Raw genomic sequence first — 25,704 nt, forward strand, 5'->3', positions numbered from 1 at the left:
CGCATGCTGGCAGGACACTATCTGCCAGAACACCGGCACTGGGGAGCCTCAGTTCATTGAGGGTACCATGAATGCCAACATGTACTGTGATATACTGAAGCAGAGCATTATCCCCTCCCTTCGGAGACTGGTCTGCAGGGCAGTATTCCGACAGAACAGCCCCAAACAGACCTCCAAAACAACCACTGCCTTGCTAAAAGAAGCTGAGGGTAAAGGTGATGGTCTGGCCAAACATGTCTACAGACATAAACACTATTGAGCATCTGTGGGGCATCCTCAAACACGGCAGGTGGAGGAGCACAAGGTCTCTAACCTCCACCAGCTCCGTGATGTCATAATGGAGGAGTGGAGATGGACTCCAGTGGCAACCTGTGAAGCTTTGGTAAACCCCATGCCCAAGAGGGTTAAGGAAGTTCTGGAAAAACATGGTGGCCACACAAAATATTGACACTTTGGGCCCAATTTGGACATTTTCCCTTAGGGTTGTACTTACTTTTGTTGCCGGCGGTTTAGACATTAATGGCTGCGTGTTGAGTTATTTTGAGGGACAGCAAATTTACACTGTTAAACAAGCTGTAGACTAAGAGCCGGTTCACACAAGGGCGACTTGTCAGGTGACTTAGCCGCCTGACAAGTCGCGTTCTGTTCTGTACTATGGAACCATTCTAATAGGAGTGACTTAAGTCCCTCTGACTTAGAAAAAGATTCCTGTATTTCTTTTGGGGCGACATCAGGTGACTTGCATTGACTTCTATACAGAAATCATTTTGCAAGCCGGCGCTGAAGTCGCGTGCAGGTCGCCTCTGAGTCGTGCTGCCCCTGTGTGAACCGGCTCTCACTACTTTACATTGTAGCAAAGTGTAATTTCTGTGGTGTTGTCACATGAAAAAATATAATAAGAGTTTAAAAAAATGTGAGGGGTGTACTCACTTTTGTGAGATACTGTGTGTGTAATATATATTAATAATTTGTGCAGATTTCCTTTAACTAGGCTCAAGTGTTTGATTATATGGCTGTAGAAGGGACATATGGTGAGGTTCATGGTGGTAAATGTACAACATGGCGTTTTGATTGGTACAGTAAAAAGATCTTCATGCAGTAATGGGCAATTTTAAAGCAAGAAGTAGAGTTACTGTCTTGTTGCACTTTCTTGGAATATATCCAACCTGTATGCATTTTTCAAGCTGGTTTGTCTCGCATGGTGTAGAGAAGGGCCATTTGTGTTGAAAAACATTGGAATGGTCTTGCAGTAGGTCTAGATTTATGTAGCTCTGTGTTTGCTGTATGTTTTTAGTGCATCATTCGTAATAATTGAATCTGTAGGCAGTAGTTCTAATACTGTAGTATACTCTTAGTACTGGCGAAGATGATCAACCATTTTATTATTTTTGCTGCTCTAAACAAATCTTTCTGGTTGCAGACTTGAGTACATTTAATGGATTAGAAATAGAAAAAAATATTTTTATGTCTTGAATAAATAAATATATATAAAGCAAAATGTAAATGTGCTGCTTTATTTCATTGCCAGGCCAAGAACAAGGAGACTGGTGTCTTTGCAGCTGCCAAAGTTATAGACACAAAGAATGAGGAGGAGCTGGAAGACTACATGGTTGAAATAGACATTTTGGCCACCTGTAACCACCCTAACATTGTCCAGCTGCTCGGGGCATTTTATTATGAAAACAAACTTTGGGTAAGTAGACAGATATGCCAACTAATATGTCAAGATTTACCATAATAAGGGGAAGCCTCTGAAGTATTTAAAGTGGTTGTAAACCTTTACTTCTACCCAGTGAAGTGACTGGCTTGAGGTGATGGATGGGGGTGAAACAAATTCTCCTACATAAGTTGTACCTGTTTATTTGCAGCCATTTGTTCTGTACATTCTTGTGAAACTTGGGGATGAAAAGGATTTTTCACAGACTCCCAAAGCAGGGGGTGGTGATCTCCAGTCACCCTGTACTAGAGCTCTTAGAGCTGACTGGAGGAAAGGGACAGCTCCCCCCCCCCTTTTAATGCAGCCCACACGAACAGAGATCCCTCCCCTGTCACCATTTTTCTCTTGGTGTCAGGGAAAACTTGTCAGAAATGCTGAGAACACCAGACAACAGAGAGATATGACACTTAGGGGGTTATTTACTAAAGGTAAAGGCAAATCCACTTTGCACTATAAGTGCAGTTTCTGTAGATCCATGGGGGATATGCAAGGAAAATAAAAAAACAGCATTTTAGCTTGCACATGATTGGATGATAAAATCAGCAGAGCTTCCCCTCATTTCAGGCCTTCCCCTCTGATTTAAAGGTGTGTTCCAGCTGGGAATTATTTTTTTTAAGTCGGCAGCTAAAAAAAAAAAAGAGTAGCTGCTGACTTCTAATAATGACACTTACCTTTCCAGGGCGTCCACGATGTCGGCCGCCCGTGGCCGACCTGTCCCTCGGCTATCGGGTCCCGGTGCTGCCATTCTCACTAAGGGAAACAGGTAGTGGAGCCTTGCAGCTTCACTGCCCGTTTCCTACTGCGCATGCGCAAGTCGCGCGGCGCTTTGTGAATGGCACGTGCTGTGTTCGGAAACACACAGTTCCCAGAACACAGCGCGCCCCATTACCCAGAAGACAACGTGAGGAGGAGAGAAGACCGAGATCACCACGGAGTAGGAAGAGGCAGATTAGGAAGACTGCCTAGCAACAGGGATTTCTGGTAAAGTAGTAATTTTATTTATTTATTTTTTGTTAAAAATATTAATGCTTTTTTTTTTTTTTTTTTTTTTTTTTTTTTTTTTTTTTTTGGGTGGCCCTCCACTTTAAAGCAACCGCAGTGCACTTGTAGTGCAAAGTGGATTTGCCTTTCATAAATAACCCCCTTTTTGCTTTGGAGGGAGACATGTAAAGACTATATATTAGTTCAGATGTCTAAGGTTTACAACCACTTTAGTAAGTTTTAATTTAATACTAGCATTAGTGATATTCTCCTTGTTTGGAGCTGATTGAACATAACACAGTTTGGAAAAGTATTGGCCTGTTCAACAGAAACCAGCCGACATTGTCAGTGTGGTCTAACTACCGACTTTTGTCCAAGGGACATGCTGGAAAACCAGCATCCAATCAGTGTGTTCTGGTAGGTGGGGGGCTCCTCCTGTCAGAACACAAAAGCACATCGAGGGTAATTGCTGCACTCACATTGCGTGTGTTAGTACAGTTGATCTGTCATTTTATTTTATTTTTTTCCCTTTAGCCCACTGGGTTGAACAAACAAAACTTCTAGTGTGTACCAGGCTTAAGGGAAGGTGAAAAAGAATGAACATGGTGCAAGTAAGCTGATTCTACTTCAGCTCACAGACTTTTAGCTGCCCTCTGCCTGACTTGCACCTCTATAGATTCTTATGTCTTGTGCATGCTATTTTTTTTCCAACTGCCCATGAATGTATTAGTGTATCATTGGCTATGGCAAGAAAAACATGATTTGAACTCTGACTGACAGTAGAGAGAGCTGTGTAAACAGTGTTCATACAAGCGTATGCATCTCTGGCATTACTGTTAACCCTTAGTGGTCTTCCACAAGTGTTCACTTATATTGGCTTACACAACCTCCTTTTTTATTTATTTTTATTTTTTACTTTATAATGATTTGTGTCATGGAAAATGAAATTCTTTGGACCCTTGTGAAACCTTTTTAGGTTTATCAAATGCAACTCTTCTGTATATTTCTATTTTCCTATCTACTGTTGCTTTATCTTCATAAACCGGGTGAAAAAAAAAAAAATTACGTAACCTTGTACAATACCATAAGGCTCCATGCACACTGGAGCTCCTAAACGGCCGTTTTTTGTAGTTTGGGTGTTTTTTTTGTTTTGTTTTTTTAACAGTCCACAAACTCCACTCTGTTACCGTATGTGTCCATGCACATATGGAAGTTTTTTTAGCTTTTATCAGCAGTGGAGTTTATGGGCAGTTCTCTGAACGCCATAAAATTGCGTTCAAAGTGCCGTTTTTCTGACCACAAAAAAAGCTAGAAACCGCTAAACGCAGATAAACGCGCATTTATTAGCATTCGGCGTTCTATTTTTTTACTGCATTGTGGGAGTTTGGGAATGCATTGTGGGATTTTTGTAGTGTCCTCTGTATTTTTATTAAAAACGCCCATAAACACGAACGCTAAGGGTCCTTTCACACGGGGCGGATCAGTGGTGATCTTGCTCAGTGGGGATTGCTCCGCCGATCCCCGCTGAGCAGGAAGATGACAGGTCCGTCTCTGCATACTGTGCAGGGACGGACCTGTCACAGCGCCGCTCTCTCCTATGGGAGATGGATGATGACGGACTGCAGTGTGCGTCATCATCCGATCCGATGACGGATGGAAAAATAGATTTTTCCTCCGTCGCACTTTTTCGGATCGGAGCGGGTTGGATGTCAGTGGACTTGTCACCGCTGTCATCCGACACTTCATAGAGCTCTATGGAGCATCCGTTCAGGTCTGCCTGAAAAACTGACAGGCGGGCCTGAATGGAACGGTAGTGTCAAAGGGGCCTAATAAACACTCATAAACGCTAGTACACGACGCTGTTAAAATCGTGTTTTTTCAACCAGCGTTTTCTGCCAGCAATCTGGCATCCGGAAAAAGCTTTTTTGAGCTCCAGTCTGCATGGAGCTTCAAAAGGCTTTATTTTCCAGGGTTTTCTTGATGCTGTTGAAAAGAAAGTGGAAAGAAGATGTGTTGCATGTGACAAGCTAATGTAAACTATTACTACTGTTATGGACTACCCACATCCACCCATCTCTGAAATGATTTGCAGCGCTGGAATCTTATTTTTAAAGGGGTCTTGCTCTGTAATGTGAAAATTTCTCAGTAAACCTACTGCATAATAATGTGACTATAGTAATGTACACATGAATTATTCAGCAAGCTGATATATTTACACGAAGGTCAGGTTTTGCTGTCAGTCTGGAGCAGTGATTCTCAGCCAGGGTTCCTCCAGAAGTTCCTAGGGGTGCCTTCAGCATTGGGCAATTTCTGCCTCTCAGATAAGTTCCCATTCACACCGTTGATCTTTTTAGCTATCTGTAAGGAGGTCATTCTTCCCAATGACCACAAGTGTAAGGACCATTCTGACCATCACACTAATGGATCATGAGTTGTAGATTTCTAATTTTTAGAAGGGGTTCCCCGAGACCGGATAACTATTTCAAGGGTTCCTCTGTGTTGAAAAGGTTGAGCAAGGCTGGTCTGGAGAGTGATCCACGGTGTATTGCTTTTCAGAGGCTGACAGGCAGCTGGGATTTGATTTGTTGCCTCCTCAGGGCATGTTTTAATCTTGAAAAGCCTGCACCACCGTGGCGCAACCACGTGCATTACATGCGGCTGCATCATGGCCCCATTTACTATAATGCTGTAATTTTCACAGCGGAGGATTGCAGTCATGGCATATGTACAGCACTAAGTGACTGCATGTTCTCTTTTTAGATGGGCAGTAAAACTGCAGCTCAACTGCCTGTTTTTAGTGCTGCTCATTTGAACAAGGCGTAAGATGAACTACGACATTCAGGTTACCGTAGGCAGGTTGGATTTGATTTAAATCAAGTCAATTTTAAATCCCTAGTAAAAAGGCTTGATTTAATTTTGTTTTGATTTTAAATTATAATTTGTGAAGAGCAACTGTCATCTTTGACCCGCTGTTGACTCACCAACAGTCCCATTCACTTTAATGGGACAGCTGATTAAGTGGGAATGACGCAACAAGGTGAGTGACATGGCGGCAGCAGGTGAGTGGACGCCCGCTAACAGGTGCTTCCATGATGGATCTGAAATGACAAGTGCTTACCGTATATACTCGAGTATAGGCCGACCCGAGTATAAGCCGAGGCCCCCAATTTACCCCCAAAAAACTGGGAAACCTATTGACTCGTGTATAAGCCGAGGGTGAGATATGCCTGTCCATCCCTGTGTGTGTGTGTCCATCCATCCATCCATCCCTGTGTGTGTGTGTGTCCATCCATCCCTGTGTGTGTGTGTGTCCATCCATCCCTGTGTGTGTGTGTGTCCATCCATCCCTGTGTGTGTGTGTGTCCATCCATCCATCCATCCCTGTGTGTGTGTCCATCCATCCATCCATCCCTGTGTGTGTGTCCATCCATGTGTGTGTGTGTGTGTCCATCCATGTGTGTGTGTGTGTGTGTCCATCCATCCATCCCTGTGTGTGTGTGTGTCCATCCATGTGTGTGTGTGTGTGTCCATCCATCCATCCCTGTGTGTGTGTGTGTGTCCATCCATGTGTGTGTGGCCTTGTGTGTCCAGCCTACCTGTGTCCCGAGCCTCCGTCCGGTCCCACCCCGTCCCGAGCCTCCGTCCGGTCCCGTCCCGTCCCGAGCCTCCGTCCGGTCCCGTCCCGTCCCGAGCCTCCGTCCGGTCCCGTCCCGTCCCGAGACTCCGTCCGGTCCGGTCCCGTCCCGAGACTCCGTCCGGTCCCGTCCCGTCCCGAGCCGAGCCTCCGTCCGGTCCCGTCCCAGGATCACCGCTCTTCGTCGGCGCCCATTCCCCTGTTCAAATGCCGCGCCTCCCTGTCTGTGATAGGCGGAACACAATTTCCCAGCAGTCTGTGTTCCGCCTATCACGGACATCCTCTTATCCTCGTCCGTAGTATGAGGATGAGCGGATGTCCGTGATAGGCGGAACACAGACTGCTGGGAAATTGTGTTCCGCCTATCACAGACAGGGAGGCGCGGCTTTTGAAAGTTAGAATGGCCGCTGTCTGTCTGCTCGACACGCTGTTCGGGCAGACAGACGGCGATGACTCGAGTATAAGCCGAGGGGGGCACTTTCAGCCTCAAAAAAGAGGCTGAAAATCTCGGCTTATACTCGAGTATATACGGTAATAAATTTAAGGCTTCATAGTTGCTAGTAGTTAATTTGTGAAGAGCAACTGTCATCTTTGACCCGCTGTTGACTCACCAACAGTCCCATTCACTTTAATGGGACAGCTGATTAAGTGGGAATGACGCAACAAGGTGAGTGACATGGCGGCAGCAGGTGAGTGGACGCCCACTAACAGGTGCTTCCATGATGGATCTGAAATGACAAGTGCTTAATAAATTTAAGGCTTCATTCTTGCTAGTAGTTAGAATCTTAATATTTGCAAACAAAATGAAGGTTTCCTATTTAGAATAAAAACCAATTCAGTCATACAGATTGTAGTGTACATAGATTTGCAAAACAATGGGATAAAGGAATGTTCCTGAACTTTGTTTTATCTCATGGATACTGTGCAATTGTGTGAATGCATCAATGCAGTGCATGTTATCGCAGCTTGCAGAGCTTGGATTAATTGAATGAGTTTACCAAAATTGTAAATTATTGCAGAATATACAGTCTCATGCTAGATGACTAAGCTTCATTTCATGCTGAATAAAATAAATTATGAATGTATCTGAAATAGAAAGCTATCTTTAGATGGATTTTTACTCCAAAAGCATTTTATTAAAATTGATAAAAATCAAAAAAAATCAGATGAGTTAAAAAAAAAAAAAAAAAAAAAAGATTGTGTTTGTTTTTTTTTTATCCACCAGACAATGTAGAGTGCTGTTGTATGTTTATCCGTATATCTCTGTCTTGTCATCCATGTCTCTTGTATGTCATTTTTATGACCGCAATCCATTGCCCTGTGGTATCCGGTAGTTATGAAAAACCTGTTCTGATGACTTCTAGTATTTGTGTTTCTTGTATCGGTTTACATAAGCTAACATTTTTTTCAATAACAAATTGTTGGTACATCCACATCGTGTGTTTGTAATTATGTACGCTTCAGGTATTGCATTGTTCACTATAAAAGAATGCTTGAAAAATGCACAAATGTCACTACTGTGTCAAATCATATCAAGGCACCACTAAACTGATTTATAAATATGCTAAAAATGGCTTTTACTGATTATGACTGATTTTTATTATTCAAACACAACAGTAAATTGCTTTTGACATTTCAAAAATTCATAGTAGGGTTAAAATTATGGCCCAAACTAAACTGTTTCATTGAGAAACAATTACTCTGTTGCTGAATTGTGAATTTGTTTATTTAATATATGTCAGATTTCCTAGAAAATGAGAATTACAAACAAAGATATCCACTACTGTCTTGACAGATCAGAGTATATGGATCTAAACTGGATGCAAAATGGATAAGGCAGCCCATAGATGATTCAATTTTTTTGCGTTCAACCAGAAGATTGAACAGTAAAAAAATCACTGGATTCCCCCATCCTCCAAGATTTCTCCAGAGCCTCTCCAATCCTCTGGAACTCGCTACCTCCACTGGTCCGGCTATCCCCTACTCTTGCGACCTTCAGGCGATCCCTGAAAACTCATCTATTCAGGGAAGCCTATCCCGTCTCAAACTAATCTCCTACCACTTCCATCAGCTCATTCCTGACAGTTATAACCTTTTGTACCACCTGTCCCACCCTATTAGATTGTAAGCTCTTCTGAGTAGGGCCCTCTTAATCCTCTTGTATTTTATTGTATTGTAACTGTATTGTCTCCCTTTTTTATATTGTAAAGCGCTGCGTAAATTGCTTGCGCTATATAAATCCGGAATAATAATAATAATAATTCACACATCAAATGGGGGAATCCTCTCCACTGGGCCTTTTATATTCTGACAGAAGGACGACTTCCTCCAGGTCAGAATGCACTGATCAGTTCTGCTTGCTTTAAGTGGCGGTGTTGATCGAGTGGAAATTTTCTAACCTTGCAGTGGTACAGAAGTTGATCAGTAGAATGACTTCTGTACAACCACCTTGCCCATACATGGATTAAAATTTGACCAGTCCCTGCTGAACCAGCTGAAATGTATAGCTGGCTGGCTTAAGGCATTGATGCTCAACTGCACTAATGAAATATGTCCACGCAGATTGAGAAACAGGTGTCACTACATGCCAAATACCAGTGTTTTCTGCAACTGTAAAGGCAGTTCTAAGATTTTACCCCTAGAAGTGTAACTTTTAAGGGATAAAAACCTAGTACTCGCATGGTCCTGAAGTCTTCCAAAAGTGACATGGTGTTGCCATGACACAAGGCAGAAACAAGACCAGGGTGGCAGGCCTGATCTTCAGCTTTTGAGTGATAATTTTCTGGGAGCTTAAAGGTGGACCTTCATCCAATAATGACACATTCCACCATCGCAATCCTCCCCTTTTATCATTAATGACCCACCCCTTGACTCTATTCTCACCTAGGTGAGAATGCCTTGGGCTGCATGTACACGGGAGATTTTTACAACCTCTCCTGAACGATTTAAATTGATAGATAGTAACATTGCTGCGTTTTAGCACTGTTTTTTTTATAAACAGTTTAAAAAATAGATATATATAGTGGTGTTGTGTTTTTTTTTTTTTTTTTTTTTTTTTTTACAAAAAAAATAAAAAAATATATAACTGTTGATTGGTTTGCGAAAAAGTTAGTGTCTTCAAACTATGGGATAGATTTATGGACTTTTTATATATGTAAGAATTGACTATCGGCAGACACTGTGCAAAGTGAGAAGTGTAATGCTGGGCGTTTATCATAAATTTGCCCCCACCAAGCTGATAACGATTCAGTGATTTTTCTTTGAAGACCATTTTAATATATCCTGTGAGATACTACTTGTTTAGCCCTCACATTGCTTTATGCATTGTGGAGAAAGTTCACAATTGACATAGACTGCAGGTCCAGCTTTGCGTGGTACTCTTTTCCATCACTGACAAAAAGAAATAGAGTAAATTACACAAAGTATTAAATTGGTGCCACTGACTATAGACTGCTGTGCACATTTTAGAACAGTGTCTGGGAAATGACCTCTCACTCACCATACCACTATAGGACAGAATGCTCCCCAACCTGTTTTTGCAGGTGTTGAGCACACATACTATAAAAGCATCTTAAACAGTAATATATACTATCTCACAAAAGTGTGTACACCCCACACATTTTTGGAAATATTTTCTCGTCTTTTCATGTGACAACTGTTGGCACTGGTTTGGAAATGACACTTTGCTCCAATGTAAAGTGGTGAGTGCACAGCTTGGATAACAGTGTAAATTTGCTGTCTCCTCAAAATAACTTGACACACAACCATTAAAGTGATTGTAAACCCTCCCCCACAACTTTGTCCCATGTAAATCAGCATAAAAAAACCCTAATGAACACTGCTTGTAGATATCTCCTTACTTGCTTGGTATTGTTGTAATCCTTGTTCTGTACAATGAAGTCACTTAGTATGCCCAGATCTCCCCTGATTTACGGCACACTTTCTATGTGCTTATCTATCTGTTATCAGGACTTCCTACGGCACAACACTGAACTCTGCTAATCACTCAGAGCTTCCTCCTAAACACAATGTGACCATGTGACCTCACATACATTCTAAACTTGGCTATTACTGCAGTCTTATCAGCTGAAGCTGACAAGTCTGACAAAGGCAAACATTAGATATCGGCACAAGTAAATACTATGAAATAAACAAGTAAGCTATGAACAGGGAAGCAGGGTTGCCATAGAAACGTTGGATTGGGAGGGAGGCTTGGTTAACAGTACAGGAAGTGCTCAATGTAAGGGCGGAAATGCACTCCACTGTGGACTCAGAAAACAATACCTAAGTTGGCGCTGCCTAACCCCTAGAAACAAGTGTTTTTAAAGTTTCTTTAAACAGTAAGTATTATGCGATTTGGGCTGGATTACAGTGGGTATAGTCTGATAATTACTTATTATAATGGACTAAATGAAAAGAAGCATCAGAGTGGGTGAGTTTACTTCCTCTTTAATGTCTAAACCACTGGCAACAAAAGTGAGTACACCTGTAAGTGAAAATGTCTGCATTGAACCCAAACTGTCATTATTTTGTGTGGCTGCCATTATTTTCCAGCAATGCCTTACCCTCTTGGGCATGGAGTTCACCAGAGCTTTACTGGTTGCCACTGGAGTCCTCTTCCACTCCTCCATGACAACGTCACAGGGCTGGTGGATGTTAGAGGCCTTGCGCTCCTCCACCTTCCGTTTTTTAGGATGCCCCCACAGATGCCCAATAAGATTTAGGTCTGCAGACGTGCTTGGCCAGTCCATCACCTTCACCCTCACCTTCTTTAGCAAGGTAGTGGTCATCTTGGAGGTGTGTTTGGGGTCGTTATGATAGAATACTGCCCCGCGGCCCAGTCTCTGAAGAGAGGGGATCATGCTCTGCTTCAGTATGTCACAGTACATGTTGGCATTCATGGTGCCCTCAATGAAATTTAGATCCCCAATGTCGGCAGCACTCGTGCAGCCCCAGACCATGACACTCACCACCATGCTTGACTTTAAGCAAGGCACACTTGTTATGTAGAGGTCGACCGATATATCGGCCGATATTTGCAGTTTTTTAAATAATCGGCATCGGCCGATTGTGCTGATAAAAAGCCGATTCTACAGCGGGACTTTGAAATGACTTCTGTAAGAAGTCAGTGTGAGTTGCTGAGTCGTCATAGCAACACTTTCCTCCTCTCTGGGCAGTCTGCCAAGAAAAGAACTAAATGATACAATGTTTACACTTGAATGAATGAACTCATCTCTGTGTGTAGAAGTTCTCAGTTTAACCATTTAAAGACTAAATCTTTTCTGACACTTGTTGCTTACAAGTAAAAATCCTGTATTTTCTGCCAGAAAATCACTTAGACCCCCCCAAAAATTATATATTTTTTTAGCAGAGATCCTAGGAAATAAAATAGCGGTTGTTGCAAAATTTTATGTCACACGGCATTTGCACAGAGGTCTTTCAAATGCATTTTTTTGGGAAAAAAATACCCCATTTAAAAAATAAAAATAAAATAAAAACAGTAAAGTTAGCCCTTTTTTTTTTTTTTTTTGGCCAAAAGTTTTGACTACCCGTTTTTATTTAATATATAGGTTTTTTTTTTTTTTTTTAATCTAGATCATACATACAAGTAAACTGATTGGAGGTTTGTTTTGTTTAATAAATGTTTAAGTGTAAGAAATTTTCTGTATCACTTATGAAGGCTGCTTTCACACTGGAGCGGGCAGGCGTTGATGGTAAAACGCAAGTTTTAGCGGCTCTTTACCATCATTTTAGCGGTGCTATTTGGCTGCTAGTGGGGCACATATAACCCAGCTAGCGGCCAAGGAAGAGGTTAAATGCCCCCATGAAGCACCGCTGCCAAACCGCATGGCATGCGCTTCGGCAGTGGTGCCCATTCATATCAATGGGCAGGAGTGGTGGAGGAGCGGTATACACCACTCCAAACGTGCTGCTTGCAGGACTTTTTTTTTTTAAGATCCTGCCAGCGCATCGCCTGAGTGTGAAAGAACTCTGTCTTTCACACAGACTGCAGGGGAGCCATTTTGCAGGCACTTTACAGGCGCTATTTTTAGCCCAAAAGCGCCTTAAAAATCGCCCCAGTGGGAAAGGTGTGTTAGATCAAGGGGGATTAAAAATAAATAAATAAAATAAAATCGGCCTAACATATCGGCCCAAAAAAAATCGGCATCATATATCGGCTATCGGCCGCCATGATTTCTAAATATCGGCATCGGCATCGGCCAGAGAAAAACCCATATCGGTCGACCTCTATTGTTATGTACATCTCACCTGGTTGCCGCCATACACGCTTGACACCATCTGAACCAAATAATATCTTGATCTCATCAGAGCACAGGACATGATTCCAGTAATCCATGTCCTTAGTCTGCTTGTCTTCAGCAAACTGTTTGCAGGCTTTCTTGTGTATTATCTTTTTAGAAGAGGCTTCCTTGTGGGACAACAGCCATGCAGACTAATTTGATGCAGTACCCCCACCCCTTCAACCTCCGCAGCAATGCTGACAGCACTCATACATCTATTTCCCAAAAATAACCTCTGCATATGACTCTGAGCACATGCGCTCGCCTTCTATGGTCGACCATGGGGAGGCCTTTTTTGAGTGGAACCTGTCCTGTTAAACCGCTGTATGGTCTTGGCCACTGTGCTGCAGCTCATTTTCAGGGTTCTGCCAATCTTCTTTTAACCTAGGCCAGTGATGACGAACCTTGGCACCCCAGATGTTTTGGAACTACATTTCCCATGATGCTCAACTACACTGCAGAGTGCATGAACCTCATATGAAATGTAGTTCCAAAACTACTGAGGTGCCAAGGTTCTCAATCACTGGCATAGACCATCTTTATGTAGAACAATGGTTAATTTTTTCAGATCCTTCTTGCCATGAGGTGCTATGTTGAACTTCCAGTGACCTGTATGAGAGAGTGAGAGCAATGACATCAAATTTAACACACCTGCTCCCCATTCACACCTGAGACCTTGTAACACTATTGAGTCACGTGACATCGGGGAGGGAAAATGGCTAATTGTCCCAATTTGGACATTTTCAGTTAGGGTTGTACTAATTTTTTTTGCCAGCGGTTTAGACATTAATGGCTGTGTGAGTTATTTTGAGGGGACAGCAAATTTACACTTATACAAGCTATACACTTACTACTTTACATTGTAGAAAAGTGTAATTTCTTCAGTGTTGTCAACATGAAAAGATACAATAACAAAATATTTACAAAAATGTGAGGGGTGTACTCGCTTTTGTATACAGCTTAATTATATTTCTCAGCGAGGTGGAAGACCTGTCCCAATACATTCTTTTTAGCAACGAAAGGGTTTATGTTCCCCTCTGTAACATACACCAGGAACACAGTACAAAGGCAAAGTGTCCATTCACATTCATGAGTCTACTAAAGAGTTAGTGGGCAGATAGCACTTGTCCTGAATAGGGACATTGTCAGCGCCTTGGTATGGTATGCTGAGCAAGGCACAAAAATCTTATTCTTGCATCCCCACCTACAGAGCATGTGTACCCAACTCTGACGCACACAGCTGCTTTCCTTCCCATGTTTTCCTTTGGGCAAATTTGCTGAAAGTATTTTTTTTCTATTGTGTTGATACTGTAAGTTAAATGCAGGTCTGCCATGAACAGATTTAGAAATCAACAGTGTGTGTTTGAGTTGTCGGAAAAAAGAATGCCAGTATTGATTAAAACGGGTTGACAAATTTGCTTTGAATTTAGGAGCCAGTTAAAAAAGTTAGGAGCCATTTTTTTTTTTTTTTTTTGTGGTATGGATTGTCAGCTCCCGGGGTAACGCCACTCATTTTCACCCCCTATCCCTAACTCACAATGGAGCACCCAGTCAATAACTCCAATGAAACGCTGTTACATCAGGGTTATGGGCTGACCAGAAAGAGTAAGGCTGGCAACAGCTGGCACTGGCAGGCACGTGGAACTGCCAGATGGCATTGGCAGGTGACACTGGTTGGCATTCGCAGGTGACACTACTGGCACTGATTGGCGGCACTGGTTTGGTGATGGCAGGTGGCACTGTTTTGGTGATGGCAGGTGGCACTGTTTTGGTGATGGCAGGTGGCACTGTTTTGGTGATGGCAGGTGGCACTGGTTTGGTGATGGCAGGTGGCACTGGTTGGTGATGGCAGGTGGCCCTGGTTTGGAACTGGCAGGTGGCCCTGGTTGGCGATGGCACTAGTCACTAGCAGATGGCACTGATTGGTGGTGGCACTGGCAGGCACGTGGAACTGCTAGATGGCATTGGCAGGTGGCACTGGTTTGGAACTGGCAGGTGGCCCTGGTTTGGTGATGGCAGGTGGCCCTGGTTGGCGATGGCAGGTGGCACTGGTTGCCGGTGGCAGACACGTGGAACTGCCAATTGGCATTGGCAGGTGACACTGGTTTGGAACTGGCAGGTGGCACTATTGGCACTGGCGGTGGCACTAGCACATGGCACTGATTGGCAGGTGGCACTGGTTGGCGGTGGCACTGGTTGGCACTGATTGGCGGTGGCACTGGCAGGTGGCACTGGTAGGCGGTGGCATGTGGCACTGATTAGCGGTGGCAGTGGCTATCAAACACCAGCCAACTATTGGGCTGCTTAAGAAAAGCCACATACACGTAGCGGCCCGCTCAGATCCCATTGGCTGGTGTTTGAAAGCGGCCGGGTCCCGCCCACTCCGGCCGGGTCCCGCCCACTCCGGCCGGGTCCCGCCCACTCCGACATCCAGCTGAAATCTCACAGATCCTCCTCTCTCTCCGTTTGCTTGTCAGTTTCACACACTTAGCGCGGCGCCGCTGAGTGTGGAGGAGGGAGGAGGACGGCAGTCAGTGTTAATGCTCTGCATGTCTGGGGCATCAATAGTGAGTGGGCTGGTGGCAGCTTAGGCGCCAGGTTGCGATTTCTGGTCGCATTGGTGACCTGGCGCCTGGGGTTTGTCGAGCCCTGGATTAAAATTATATTAGACTATCCATAAATATGGTTTACCTGGTCACGTGGTGGAGATCTTATGTAAATCTTAAAAAAACAAAAGCTGAAAAAATGGGACTTTAAAGGTGCACGTTTTCAGGAATAGACCACACTCACAATATGGATAAAAACAATTTTTATTGGGTATAAATGTTTAAAAGAAGAATCTTAAAAAGAGCATTACTTTCTCAAGGCCTACATAGCCTTTTAGCAGACACTGTATTGCATCAAATGATAGTTCATAGATAAATATGTATGAGGACTCAACAATATGAGAATAGATTGTAGTCATAACATACTGTTCTGGATGTGAATTTTCAACGTGTTTTGCAGTAAAGCTTCATCAGGAAGAGTTTTCATGATCTGATGTTCATGCCAGTGGGCAACAGTGTGCTGACATGGGAGAAAGTCCCCAAGATGTAACTGGGACAGGTATCTGAGGACTTGCCACACCAACGTGCTCAATAGGAGAGGCCATATACTTGGTGTGGAGAGGGAGAGAACTGAAATCCAGTGCCTCCAAAGACTCGTATCCCAAGGGTTTGTTATTTAGAAAGGACCAGCCAAAGCAGAAGTTCACAAGTGGGTTTCCAGTTATTGGTGTACTCCTGACTTGCTCTTTAAAATAATGTAACAACTGAACCTTTATTCCCTAAATAAAAAGGGTTGAGCCTGCATATATCAGAATGGACGCCCTAAAAGTAAAACATCCCTCTTGTTTACCTGGTCATGGGTTGAGGGTTAAGCCAGCAACAAATTAGTGGGAACAGAGAGATCATAAGCTTTCTGCAGTTCAGGTATCGCACAACCCTGCTTTTTCTGTCTGCTGTTCCCAGCTGATGAATTTTCCATTGAAGTGCTCTTTGTATAGAAAATACTGCTCCAAAAACACAGTCCCATTTACGTTTTTGTAGACACAATTATGTGAGCATTGTCAACATGAGGCATATAATGCCTAGTATTTGCTTTTAATATATAATTTATTTGCTGAAAGCTAGCTATTGTGTATTTTGTATCTTAAATGTTAAGCATTCTTTATAAATTATCAAAAATCTGAATTTTTGATTTATTTGAATATGCCAAAAAAAGTATCTGTAGATATTCCTTATCTAGGGCTAAGCTTACACAGGTTGTTGTGCTAATTTTTTTAGACCTGAGTTTTCAGGGCACTTGTACTACTATAGTAAATTGAGGATACTGCAGGAAATCTTAAGTGGTGGTTTTGGTATAATAGTGTAGTGCTCTTTACTCCATACTTGAGTTTCTCTCTAAGCAAAAGTGAGTCATAACTGTTGCAAGTCCATTTACATACAGTAAATGTTTCTTCCCCCCCCCCCCCCCCCTTTTTCTTACACTGTTACGCTGGGAGCCAGAGCAGCCTGTGTAAAATCCCCTTCTCGTGCTGGCCGAGCTGTGGCTCTGTGAGTCTCCTTCACTATGGTCACTCCTTCCTCCCTGGCAGCAGAGTAAAGGATAGATCAGGGAGCAGGTGAGCTAGCCAGGCAATCTCAGAGACTGTAATTCAGAGCGCTTGGGATAATGGGAGATGTAGTCCAAAAACAGCATCTCTATAATGCAGGAATTTACTTTTTGAACTACAAATCCAGATAGATGATGAGACTCATGAGAAGCAGGAGAAGGAGGACTGCTGCAAAACACGCTGGTGCATGTAGTCCTTTGGAGAGACTGCTACAATGTGTGAGATGGCTGCAGAACTACAGATCCCAGTGCATTTGGGGACTTGAGGAGGAGAAGAGTGAATTCCCTTTACTGTCTGTGTGGGAAATGTTTGGGACTTGGTACCAGACAGGGGAAGGAAGTGGGTGTCTACGGAGAGTGCTGAGCCCTAGGGCACTTACCCACCTGTCCGGCCTTCTCGCCTACATCAACAGGCATACGGAGTGGGTTCGCTTGGCACCATCTGCGGCTGCAGCCATGCAAAGCAGGTTTGCCAGAGCTCAAGTCACTGTTCCATGAGGGACCCTCCACTGTCCTTGCAGATAAAGAACATGATTGGTGGGAGGGTTGCAAATACACCAAACACTTTGCACCACAAAACCAAGCAAGATTCTTTAATAGTTTGCATCAGTATTGTGCTGCATAGGTACAATCGTGTCTAAAAAAACCTGATCAGTGCCACATCACCTGTTCTGGATTACTCTATTAGCTCAGATCCACTTAACCCTCCCTACACTTGCTGCTTGCCCTTTTCATTACTGTTAATCCTTGTATAAGTTATTCTGCCAGAGTTCTTCTCAAGTCCTCACTTTTTTGAACTGGGATAATCTGGAAGCCACTCTGCATCACCATTAGTAGTTCAATGAAAGGGCCCCAACCTCGCCGGCTGAAATAACACAAAAAAATATTCCCCTCATTTTTAAAGACTTTTCCTCCCTGTTTAATAGTATTTGCATAAACTTTAGCAATTGTACACCTTCCTGAACATTAAGTCCTGCAAGCAGACTTGGACCTAGCCAAGTCACTCCAGGGCCTAAGGCAGCGTAGCCTCTGGGGGTTTATACTATCCATTTCTGAATGCCCTCATAATACTCTAGGTGACCCTGTTACAGTGTAAGGTGATTGGTAATACCTGGGCTCAGTTACTCATTATCGTCCTACATTTTAGGTGTATCCCCACCATTGGTATTCATTTCACCTTTTATTCTTCCCCGCCTTTACCGAATTTTATTTTTCTATAAAATTGTGTGTTTGAGTACCCAGTCTGTTGTGTCAGAGGGTCTGGGTCTTTGAGAAGGTCGAGGTCAGCAACAGAGGACCCATTAACAAGCAATTCCAATGGGGGTAGCACTACACAAATCTGTTTTTTAAAAACCTGGTCTATATTACTGCTCGATTCTCTACCTGCACTTTATTGAATTGATTGCTGCATAGAAGTTGTTTTCAGTTTCTTGGTTACACTGATCCTAAGAAATTGTGTACTCCACTCCTCTGGTGCCACTGATTGTTTTCCAGATCTCCTTACAGATTAGCAAACTCTATCTACAAGTTTGGAAAACAGGACCTACCGGTAATTGATTCCTAAGGAGAAGAAATAGGAAACGCCTAGTAATGCAGAGGGTTGCAGACATACTCTTGAGGAATGCCTTCATTCCATTCTATCAGCATAACTACATGCAGCATTGGAATCATAAGAATTCTCTAGATACCAGGAGGCAAAGTAACCTGATTGGCTTGGATCTCAAAGTATAGGCTGAAATTATAATGTGCAGAGGGTGTTCAGAATACATCAATTGTCGTTTATGTTGATTTGTACTGGGCTAGTGGAATTTTAAAGAAAGTTACTTTTACTTTTTAAGAAAATTACCGGTACTTTTTTTTTTTTTTTAAAGTAATCCTAGACACCAGAAAGTACATTATGTTATAGTTTATGCGGGAAAGTCAATACTACCTAAGGGTTGCTTCTACTTTTACATATCCAATTAAGTTTAGTCATTTTTGGACATGCATATACAGAACTGTAATTTTTTTTTTTTACCAGACAAATGTTCTGCGAACTAAACAAGGTGTACAAGTAAATATAAGATGCTTGCTGAGAATAGCATATATGAATAGTTTTATCTTGTTTCAGACACTACAGGTGCTGATTTAGCATTGTCCACAGTGGTCATTAAAGTGGTTGTCAACCTTTCCCTTTTTAAAATAACAAACATGCTTATAGTTACCTGATTTTGCACAGATCAGCCCTGATATACTTCTTCCCAGGTCCCCAGCTGGCACTCCAGGCCCCTCTTTATCGGGTGCACCATAAAAATCTGCTTCCCCTGGGGGCACCCGTGCGAGCCGCTCCCAAGTCCTGCTGTTGCGTCCATTGACGGACAGCTCCCCACTCCGTGTGACAGGATTTGTTTGACAGCGGCGGGATCCAGCGGCTCCTGATGCTATCAATCCGTCCAACGAGGGGAGAGACAGTGGCAGGAGCTTCTGTGCTCGTGCACATCGCTGGATCAGATCAGGCTCGGGTAAGAAAAAGGGGGGCTCTGGGAGGTAGCTGCAGCACAGAAGGTTTTTCACCTTAATGCATAGAATGCATTAAGGTGAAAAACCTTTAAGGCTTTAGAACCACTTTAAAGTGTAACTAAAGGCAAAACCATTTTTTTTTTTTTTTTTTTTTGCATATGGAGTGCAGGAGGATTAGAACACATCAGGTTTTTATTTCTGGCTGCTCCGATTAGGGAGATTCGCCCACTTTGTCCTGTTTACCTTTGTCAAACATGAATCTGAGAATTGGTAAACTGCAATATGATTTTTGCTTTTGGGTTTGATACCACTTGATTAGTTAACTTTGTCAGATTAACATTTGGGTTGGATTGTTCTTTATCTTTCTTTATGTTCATGTTACACTTTTCTTCAAGCTAAACTTTTGTATCTTCCACGCAATAAATGACCATACTTTATTGCCGGTGCCCACACTTATGATTCACTCTGCAAGTATTTGTAAAGCTGCCAAGATATATGTGGTATTTTACTGGGAATATTGAGCTAAAACAAGTACATGTAAGCATGTTTTGTACAAAGGACAGAAGAAACTTTGAATAATCCAAGCCATTTGCACTTTCAAATGTGTATTTCAAAAACACTCCTACGTGTGTGGAACTACAGAGTACTGGGCGACTGTCTGCTTCTAACATGGTAAACAGTGGTGTATATTGGTTTTGCGCTGCCCTAAGCAAGACTAAAATAGGGCGCCCCCCTATATAAATTTGCCCCACCCCTTCCTGTTAGATGTGACTCCCGCCAAAATTGCCTTGTTTGCCTTGCAGCATATATGCCCCTGATAGCGCAATATCCACTAATAGTGCCTTTTCAATAGATTCCTCTTTCCCAAGTTTAAAATAATAATCATGTCTTCGACCATTTTTATACATTAATACTATAAGTTGTATTAAACACAAGAACAAAAATGTATTAGATTGTTGTTTACCGACAGAAATGTGGCTGCATTCCTTTTCTTTTTAAGGGCTTGTTTGCAATAGAATCTGTGCACTCAGTTTGCAGTTCTGCATGCATATTTACAGTATCTCACAAAAGTGAGTACACCCCTCAGTTTCGTAAACATTTTATTATATCTTTTCATGTGACAACACTGAAGAAATTACACTTTGCTACAAAGTAGTGAGTGTACAGCTTGTATAACAGTGTAAATTTGCTGTCCCCTTAAAATAACTCAACACAGCCATTTTTGTCTAAACTGCTGGGTTGGCAACAAAGGTAAGTACACCCCTAAGTGAAAATGTCCAAATTGGGCCCAATTATCCATTTCCCTCACCGGTGTTGTGACTCATTAGTGTTACACTGTCTCAGGTGTGAATGGGGAGCAGGTGTGTTAAATTTGGTGTTATTTCTCTCACTCTCATACTGGTCACTGGAAGTTCAACATGGCACCTCCTGGCAAAGAACTCTGAGGATCTGGAAAAAAGAATTGAATTGTTGCTCTACAAAAAGATGGCCTAGGCTATAAGAAGAGTGCCAAGACCCTGAAACGGAGCTGCAGCTCAGGTTCCACTCAGAACAGGCCTCACCATGGTCGAACAAAAATTTGAGTGCACATGCTCGGCATCATATCCAGAGGTTGTCTTTGGAAAATAGACATATGAGTGCTGCCAGCATTGCTGCAGAAGTTGAAGGGGTGGGGGAAATCAGCATGTCAGCGCTCAGACCATACGCCGCACACTGCATCAAATTGGTCTGCATGGCTGTCCATGGAAGGAAGCCTCTTCTAAAGATGATGCACAAGAGAGCCTGTAAACCGTTTTCTGAAGACAAACAGACTAAGGACATGGATTACTGGAACCATGTCCTGTGGTCTGATGAGACCAAGATAAATTTATTTGGTTCAGATGGTGTCAAGCGTGTGTGGTGGCAACCAGGTGAGGAGTACAAAGACAAGTGTCTTGCCTACAGTTAAGCATGGTGGTGGGAATGTCATGGTCTGGGGCTGCATAAGTGCTGCCAGCACTGGGGAGCTACAGTTCACTGAGGGAACAATGAATGCCAACATGTACTATGACATATTGAAGCAGAGCATGATCCCCTCCCTTCGGAGACCGGGGTGCAGGACAGTACTCCAACATAACGACCCCAAACACACCACCAAGACGACCACTGCCTTGCTAAAGAAGCTGAAGGTAAAGGTGGTGGACTGGCCAAGCATTTCTCCAGACCTAAACCCTTTTGAGCATCTGTGGGGCATCCTCGAATGGAAGGTTGTGGAGCGCAAAGTCTCTAACATCCACCAGCTCCGTGATATCATGCAGGAGTGGAAGCGGACTCCAGTGGCAACCTGTGAAGCTCTGATGAACTCCATGATAAAGAGGGTTAAGGCTAGAAAATAATGGTGGCCACACAAAATATTGACACTTTGGGCTCAATTTGGACATTTTCAGTTAGGGGTATACTCACTTTTGTTGCCAGTGGTTTAGACTTTTTTTTTTTTTTTTTTTTTAATTATTTTTTTATTGAGTTTCAAATATGGATACAAATATTGCAAAAGAAACAGTAAAGAAATTAGAATAAAAATAACAATTATTATATAGTCATACATGGTGTAGACACATGTAACATATGAACTTTTACATTGTAGAAATACAGAGTATACATATAAAATGCTAGTGCGTCAGTCTTACTTCTGACACTCAGATCAGCAAGATTCGGCAAATCTCCATGAACAGTGCAGTAATAATAACATCTTAAGTATTAATAACTTATTAACATAAAAGAAACAAACAAGTTAAGGCATTAGTATCAACTTGCAGGCATGAGCCTCAATTTGTTTTGTTAAATTTATCCCACAGAGACCACTGGGCTAGGATTTTGGTGTGATTGCCTTCTTTCCATGCAATTGTTTTTTCATATGCGCATGAGTCCTTTACTAATTTTAAAACTTCTGCTATCAGTGGAGGAGACGGTGACTTCCAGTGACGGGCTAGAACTAGACGGGCAGCTTGGAGAATATGTAGCACCAATGGTCGGCAGTTGATGGGGTATATATCAAGGTCAACATTTAAGATTGCTTGTGCAGCAATTATCTTGTTCAATATGCCTGTTATACCGGCTATTAAACTTGATATCACTGACCAATAGCTTCTCAGTGAAATACAAGACCAAGTCATGTGTACCAAATTTCCTACTTGGCCACAGCCCCTCCAACAAAGATTAGTCTGAGTTTTGTCATACTTTGCTATTATATAAGGAGTTTTGTACCACCTAAGCATTAATTTTTGTGTTGTTTCTTTATAGTTAGAACATTTAGTATAAGTATTGTTATATCTGATTGCGCGAAGCCATTGCTCCCGTGATATAGTAACTTTCAATTCTGATTCCCAATTTTGGAATTGCTTAGGAATATCTAGGTATGTCTTGCTGTTCAGTAAGTTGTAAAAGCGAGAGATACCTTTTTTCCCAGACGAACCCATTGTCCATAGTTTATGGATCTCCTCCGGGATATCAATTACATGAGTGGATGCTGTTCTTAGAATACGAGAAATTCTAGCAAATGTTAAGAACTCTAAGGGCGATAGTGAGTATTCAGATTGCAAATTGGCAAATGGTTTCAGTTTTTGTGAATTGTAAAGATCTGCTATAAAATGAATTCCTGCGGCTTCCCACTTCTGAAGGTGCAGATCCGGTGTAAGTAATAGAAGAGTGTTAATAGGGATTTGTGATGGGACATGTTTGACATGAGGGTTTTTGACTTGTAAAAAGTAGGTCCATGCCTTAAGAGTTGCATGAATCGTGGGATGATTCCCGCATAATGGTTGACTGGATAGGGCAGTGGTAAGCAATAAGTTTTGTGTTTCCCCTTTCTGCACATAGGATCTCTCTGCTCTACACCAGTGAATTGGTTGTGATGTGTCATACCATGCTGTTGCTTGTGTCAAAATAGCCGCTATATGGTAATCCTTTAAAAGTGGGACCCCCATTCCTCCAGCTTCCCTATGTTTTGTAAGGAGAGTATGGTGGCATCTAGCTTTTTTCCCGTCCCATAAAAATTGTGCCAAAACATTTTGCATTTTAGAGTAGAAAAAGGCTGGCAGTTGAATAGGGAGCGCTCTGAAGTAGTATAGTAATTTGGGGAGCATGATCATTTTATATGCGGCCAGTCTCCCTGACCAGGATATGTAATGCCGTTTCATTTTAGATAAGTCCCGTGTGAATTCTGTGATCAGTGGTTCGAAATTTGCTTGGTAAAGCTGGGAAAGTTGATTTGTGAGTGAGATGCCTAGGTACTGGAGAGATTTGTCTACCCACGAAAATGGCAAAACATTTTTTAATGAAATCTCCATGTCTGAAGGTAGTACCAATCTCATGATATTGGATTTCGAGTCGTTAATTTTATAGTAAGATATTGCATTAAATTGTCTTAATAAGTCCTGTACAGCTGTAAGTGATTCAGTCGGGTTGGACAATGAAAGAATAATATCGTCTGCAAATAGTGTTATTGTGTGTTCCTCTTTCCCTATGTGTATACCTTTTATTTGGGGATGCTGTCTAATACGTTCCGCTAATGGTTCCATCATAAGTGCGAATATTAGGGGCGATAAAGGGCACCCCTGTCGAGTGCCGTTTGATATATGGAATGGGTCAGAAAAAATACCTTCCGTAAATATAGTGGCTGACGGGTTGGAGTATAAAGCGTTAATAGCTAATTTTATTTGCCCGTTAAGTCCGAATTTATCTAATACTTTAGACATATAGCCCCAATGTATCCTGTCAAAGGCCTTTTCGGCGTCTAAGGACAGGAGGACAGATGGTTGTTTGGATTCGGTTGCAGAATGTATAATGTTAATTATACGTCTCGTAGCGTCTGTGGCTTGTCTATGTTCTACAAATCCCACCTGGTCTTGATTAATAAGACGTGGCAATACTTTCGCCAGTCTATTCGCTAAAATTTTCGCGTATAATTTAACATCTGTGTTTAATAGTGATATAGGTCTGAAATTTTGGGCATTATTTGGCGCCTTCCCTGGTTTAGGTAATGTAATAATCGTAGCTTGTAACATCTCTTCAGGGAACGAGGCCGAGGAGGCAGCGTTATGAAAGACCTTCTGAAGGTGAGGTATTAAGATGTCTTTATATTGTTTATAATATTCCGAGGAATATCCATCTGGCCCTGGCGTTTTACCATTTGGAAGTTTGGCTATTGTTTCCTTGATTTCCAACTCAGTAAAGGGAGAATTTAATAAGTCTAAATCTTCGGGTGGAACCGAAGGAAGTAAAATATCTTTTAGAAAAGAATTAATCAGGATCGGTGACGGTTGGGGAGTATCAGGATCTTTGCTTATGTTATATAAACTTTCGTAATAGTCTCTAAAGGTGTCTGCAATGCCCTTAGGGTTAATGTGTTTAGATCCGGTCTTATGATGAATTAAGAAGGGAATTTTTTGTCTAGTAATTTTATCTTTTAATTGATTGGCTAGTAATTTACCTGCTTTGTTACCATGCATATAGGAGTTAGCTTTAAGTCTATGTAAAGTCCTAACATGTTGCGACACCAACAAACTTCTGAGTTCTTCTCTTGCTTTGGATAATTTAGAACTAGTATCCGGGGAAGGCGCTAGTTTATTTAGGGATTCTAAATGAGTAATGTCGCTTAGGATGTCTTCCATTCGCTGCCTCCTTTTCCTCCGTATGGCCGCACTATGCTTTAACATAATCCCTCTCACATACGCCTTGTGGGAGAGCCACAAGGTGTAAGGATCAACATTAGGTGTGTCATTAAACTCAAAAAATTCTTTGATCGATCTCCCAATGTCCGATGCAAGCGCCGGGTCCGCGAACAGTAGGGTGTCATTGCGCCATCTGTTGGCCCTGGTAGTAAAATTCTGAATGCCCACTGTTACAGATACCGGCGCGTGATCCGACCAAGAGATACGACCAATGTCAGACTCCGATATTTTCTGTAAGAGAAATTTATCCACGAAGAATACATCAATTCTGGAATACGTCAGATGAACTTTCGAAAAGAAAGAGAAATCCCTTTCGTTTGAATGTTGACATCTCCAAACATCATATAAATTATTTTTGCAGGCGAAACCAGATAAAGAAGATCTAAGCGTTTTCCTGTCACCAGAGTGCGATATGTCAAGCTTATGGTCAGCGATAACGTTCAGATCTCCACACAATATAACATGCCCATACTTATTACGCTGTACTTTCTTCCATAGTTTGTTTAGAAATGCTATTTGATTATTATTAGGAGCGTAAGTGTTAACTATGGTGTAAGCAGCATCACCTATCTCACATTGTAAAATAATATATCTGCCTTCATTATCACAATAATGAGCTTTATATTTAAACGCTAGCGATTGTTTAATCAGGATAGCTACTCCCTTTTTTTTTGATTGCGCGCACGCATAGTAGCAGTGCGGAAATTGATT

At 42.2% G+C, this 25,704-nt stretch overlaps 1 protein-coding gene across 1 annotated transcript in view; it reads left to right on the forward strand.

Moving 5' to 3' along the window:
- STK10 (serine/threonine kinase 10) overlaps positions 1–25,704 on the forward strand; it is a 224,033-nt gene that overhangs the window by 46,737 nt on the left and 151,592 nt on the right. Inside the window, exon 2 of the mRNA XM_077472770.1 lies at positions 1,529–1,693. Within this exon, the coding sequence (XP_077328896.1) occupies positions 1,529–1,693 (165 nt within the window). The remainder of the gene's footprint in view (positions 1–1,528; positions 1,694–25,704) is intronic.

This window comes from Lithobates pipiens, unplaced genomic scaffold, assembly GCF_037356315.1.
Source record: "Lithobates pipiens isolate NorthernLeopardFrog02 unplaced genomic scaffold, aLitPip1_a1.2 Scaffold_8, whole genome shotgun sequence".
Taxonomy (NCBI): domain Eukaryota; kingdom Metazoa; phylum Chordata; class Amphibia; order Anura; family Ranidae; genus Lithobates; species Lithobates pipiens.